The sequence below is a fragment of the Nannospalax galili genome, unplaced genomic scaffold, assembly GCF_000622305.1.
Source record: "Nannospalax galili isolate Female #2095 unplaced genomic scaffold, S.galili_v1.0 scaffold643, whole genome shotgun sequence".
Lineage (NCBI taxonomy): Eukaryota > Metazoa > Chordata > Mammalia > Rodentia > Spalacidae > Nannospalax > Nannospalax galili.
Genome location: NW_008349457.1, coordinates 70,440 through 75,019, shown reverse-complemented (window position 1 = coordinate 75,019; position 4,580 = coordinate 70,440). Strand labels below are relative to the sequence as shown.

Below are 4,580 nucleotides of genomic sequence, written 5' to 3'. Positions count from 1 at the left end.
GGGTGGTCGGGGCCTGCGGCGGGAGGGGGCCCCGCTGCGAAGTGGGGGGCCCGGGCCCGGAGACCGTGGGAGAAGGCCCAGAGGGGGCCTGAGACGACAGGAAGGAAGAAGCCTTGGGCGCCTGGGGAGATGAGAAGGGAGACAGACCCGAGGGCAGTGTGGGAGAATCGGCCTCACCCCGAGCTCCTCATCCGTCCCTGGGTTCCCCAGACCGCACAGGTTGCTCTGCACTCCGTCCCCTCCTGACAGCCGGAGAATACCCCACTTTAGGCCTTGACTCAGTAGGGTGGGTCCCTCTCATATTTGCGTCATCTGTTCTCGAACAAGCTGCTTGATGAGATCTTATCCTGCTTCTTTTAAGTGAAGAAACTATAGGTCAGGGCAGTTGGCTTGCCTTGCTCGAGGTCCTACTGCCGAGAGGGCAGCTATGCAAGAATCCAGTTCTCTCTGCTTAATTCTGAGCGTTTCTGATAGGAAAAGCAGTGTTTTGTGTTGTGAAAACACTTTCTCGCCCGGATGTTCCGGATGTTTTAGTGCATGCCTTTAATCGCTGCGCTGGGGTGGCAGAGGCAGGCAGATCTCTGAGGCCAGCCTGTTCTACATGGTGAGTTCCAGGCCAGCTGGGGCAGCAGCAAACCTGTCCTTCCTCTGCCCCCACCCCCATCCTCAAGAATTTGATTCCTGGGACTTATGATGAGAGTTCTCCCTTGTTGACAATTTCCTGTTGTCAATTACTCTTATTAATAAAGAAGTTTCTGGAGACAGCTGAGTTGATACCTCCTATTGGGTGGAGAGGTTAAAGTATACATTCTACCCATTTATTTTGACCAAACCATGTTTTCTAGAATCCCTGGTAATAAAATTATACTGCCTGGGAGCAGCAGGTACCGTGATTTTTGGTTTTTGCTTTTTTCTTTTAAATGGTTTTTTGATCACTTGAATTTTTAAGTGAATGTATTTGCACTGTGACAGGGGGATGCCTTTGTAGCATGTGTTCCAAGTTGGAAGTGGATCCTTCAAATCACAGTTCTTGGTCATCACAATATATAACTGATTGTGTAGAAGGGTCAGATACTTCCTTAATAAAAACAAAAATCAGAGTGCTGATTCATTAAATTTGGAGTCTGGCACTTTGGACATCTTAGAAAGAAACATCATATTGTGTACTACTGCTTAAATAAAGTGTACAAATTCAAGAATTTGGATCCTGAAATAATTCCAGAGGGAAAAAGTGGTGGTTTGGGTGTGGAGCCTGCTAAGAATTGCTAAAAGGCAACAAGAAATCCCTTGTTAAATCCTTGGAACTAGAAAAGGCGAATCGGAGCTCTTCCAGCAGGATGTCAGTTGTGAAGGCTGAAATGATAGCAGTTACCTAGAAAGTAGCCAATCCTAGCCTCATGCTAGGTACAAACAGTGGTGACCATTGGTGATCAGCAGACGTGTGTGTTTATATGTTGTCTGCTTTTCACTGCTTTTTTGTTCCTGGATGCGTTTTGTACAGCCTGGCTGCCTGTAGCCCATTTTGCGGTGATACTACATCATGTAGTCCAGATTGCCTGTTTATTCACACCCAAACTGGAGCCCCTGTTGACTTTCTCTTTCTTGATTCTCTATTCTGCTCTTTGCTGTTTGTTCTGGTTTTGCTTTGGTTCATTTGTTTTCTGTCTTTCAGGTACTCAAGACCAGCCCATGGAAGAATCATATGAAGAGCTGGTGATAAAAGGCGTAGAGCAGGAGTGGACATGTTTGGGTTTCCGACAGCTACCCTGCTGGACTGTCATGGAAGATATGCCCAGAATGTAGCATTTTTCAGTGAGTGAGTCAGCTGGTTGCTGGAATACCTTCCGAATCACTATCCTCAGCCCTGACCAGCAGTGTGAGGAAGCAGAGGATGCGTTCATTTGGTGAACCTCACTGTTCAGGGTTATGGGAAAAGTCTGCAAGCTGGAATTAGAACTAATAGTCACCGAAACAAAGCAAGCAAAGTTTCACTATGGAGGTAGTCTGGAGGTTGCCTCAGGATGGATTAATACCTTTAAGTCTCAGCACTATCACTGAATAAGAAAAAGGCAGGGGAGCAAGGAGGAGCCTTCCCTAGAAAATGAATAGTAATTAATGAATTTATTCAATTCCATGCTAGCCAAATAGAAACTAACTTGGATTTTTAAAAGAAGAAACTTCAATCAGATTTTCATTATTAGGAAAGTTACTTAACGTCCTTAAGCTTCAGGCTTTTCATCTGCATAATGGGACAATAAGCTGTTCTTGACATAGACAAAATAGCTGAGATTCTGCTGCCTGTTTTCTGAGGTCATGAGCATGTTCAGCTGTCAAGAGCAAGCAGACTGGAATGGGCAGGAGAAAGCCAGTGCAATTTAAGCCTCAGACCCCCTCATGTGTATTGGTCTATTCAAGGCTCTTTGCTTGATTTTTATGCTTTTTTTGGGGGGCGGGGGTCTTTTTGAGACAGGGTCTCCCTGTAGTCCCAAGCTGTCCTGGAACTCATTATGTAGACCAGGCTGGCCTTGAACTCACAGAGATCCGCCTACCTCTGCCTCCCGAGTGCTGGTATTAAAGGCGTGCACCACCACGCCCAGCCCTTTTATGCTCTTTTTTTAAGGGTGCTTTTAAAGTTTTAAAGCTTTAGACACTTCATTTTCAGAATACATACCTGTTTGGGAGTCAGATAAAACTTGGGAAAAACTTAAGGTATGAGGGTCTATGTGATTTGTATAGTTTCTTAATTTTCTGAGCCTGTTTCCCTGAGTATAAAATAATAATCATGTCTACCTCTTGAGATTATTTGAGAGGCTATATTAAATTTAAAGGCAATAACCTATCTATGCAGTATGTCAGTACTTGAATCCCAACTAATGTACCTATCCGTAGTTACATGACCTCCCTGTGCTCTCATTTCCTTACCTGTAGTGATCTCAGAATGATTTCAATATTCTAATATGTATGCAAAGTTCATAGTGTGATGCCTGGCACATAAGCACTCAAAGGATTATGTTTCTTTTTTCCCTGTTCTTCTCATTCAGCATATTGGTGCATCTTACATGACTTCCCTCTCATTTTACCAGATGTGATGACAGAAGCCCACCACAAGTATGATCACTCAGAAGCCACAGGATCATCAAGCTGGGATTTCCAGAATTCTTTCAGAAGAGAGAAGCTGGAACAAAAATCCCCAGATTCTAAGATACTACATGAAGACTCCCCTGGAGTGAGACAGAAGGTCTATGATTGTCAGGAATGTGGGAAATCTTTCCGCCAAAAAGGCAGTCTCACGTTACATGAGAGAATCCACACTGGTCAGAAGCCCTTTGAGTGCACCCACTGTGGAAAAAGCTTCAGGGCCAAAGGCAATCTAGTTACACATCAGCGAATACACACAGGAGAGAAGCCCTATCAGTGCAAAGAGTGTGGGAAAAGCTTTAGTCAGCGAGGCAGTCTAGCTGTCCATGAGAGACTCCACACTGGACAGAAACCCTATGAATGTGCCATTTGCCAGAGAAGCTTCAGGAATCAAAGTAACCTTGCTGTTCACCGAAGAGTTCACAGTGGTGAGAAGCCCTATCGATGTGATCAGTGTGGAAAAGCCTTCAGTCAGAAAGGAAGCTTAATCGTCCATATCAGAGTTCACACGGGCCTGAAGCCCTATGCGTGTTCCCACTGCAGGAAGAGTTTCCACACCAGGGGGAATTGTATTCTGCATGGGAAAATCCACACAGGAGAGACACCCTATCTGTGTGGCCAGTGTGGAAAAAGTTTCACTCAGAGAGGGAGTCTGGCTGTGCACCAACGAAGCTGCTCACAAAGGCTCACTCTGTAGCCACTCTTCAGAAGAAATTATTTTTATGAATTAAGAGTGCAAACCCTCTGTAACCAAGAAGTGTATCCAATTCTATAGGGTAAGTGGAGAATCTTCTAAAAAGACCAGCATTTAGTAGTGCAAACCAACTTTTTCCCTTTTCCCCAAATGAGTATGAAAAATAAATGTCTTGTTTATCGTTACCATGTATTTTTCATAATTTCTTTATGTTTATTTTGATCTAATTTCCCAAGGTTCACTCATTAATCTAGTGTCACACTAGACCTTATTCTGAGTATGGCAGATACAGATTTTAGACTTTAAAAAAATCAGCCTTGGGACTGGAGAGATGGCTCAGCAGTTAAACACTGGTTGTTCTTGCAGAAGACCCAGGTTCAAATCCCAGCACCCACATGGCAGCAAACAACTGTGTGTAACTCCAGTGCCAGGGGATCTGACAGCCTCTCATGTCCTCCACAGGCATTGAACAGCACGGGTGCACTTACCTACACGCAGGCAATACACACATACACATAAAATAAAAATTTTAAATATTTTTTAAAAATCAGCCTTTAGGGGCTGGAGAGATGGCCCAGCAGTTAAGAACACTGGTTGTTCTTGCAGAAGACCTGGGTTCGAATCCCAGTACCCACATGGCAGCTAACAACTGTCTGTAACTCCAGTTCCAGGGGATCTGACAGCCTCTTCTGTCTTCCGTGGGCACTGCACAACACGGGTACACTTACCTACATGCAGGCAATACATT

At 44.6% G+C, this 4,580-nt stretch overlaps 2 protein-coding genes across 7 annotated transcripts in view; one reads left to right on the top strand and one right to left on the bottom strand.

Annotated features, from left to right (window-relative positions):
• LOC115072645 (potassium/sodium hyperpolarization-activated cyclic nucleotide-gated channel 2-like) overlaps positions 1-664 on the bottom strand; it is a 1,059-nt gene extending 395 nt beyond the window's left edge. The window contains exons 1-2 of the mRNA XM_029570326.1: positions 638-664; positions 1-294 (exon numbers count right to left, since the gene is read on the bottom strand). Of these exons, the coding sequence (XP_029426186.1) occupies positions 1-294; positions 638-664 (321 nt within the window). The remainder of the gene's footprint in view (positions 295-637) is intronic.
• Znf32 (zinc finger protein 32) overlaps positions 1-4,020 on the top strand; it is a 4,527-nt gene extending 507 nt beyond the window's left edge. For 2 of the 6 annotated variants that reach the window (XM_008846915.2, XM_017801617.2), the window contains exons 2-3: positions 1,673-1,812; positions 3,042-4,017. In XM_008846915.2, the coding sequence (XP_008845137.1) occupies positions 1,743-1,812; positions 3,042-3,835 (864 nt within the window). In that variant the 5' untranslated portion in view covers positions 1,673-1,742 and the 3' untranslated portion in view covers positions 3,836-4,017. Of the gene's footprint in view, positions 1-108; positions 287-1,672; positions 1,817-3,041 lie in introns of those variants that run through there. The other 4 variants (XM_017801618.2, XM_008846916.2, XM_008846917.2 and 1 more) reach the window with 4 other exon arrangements.
• Positions 4,021-4,580: the final 560 nt, after the last annotated feature.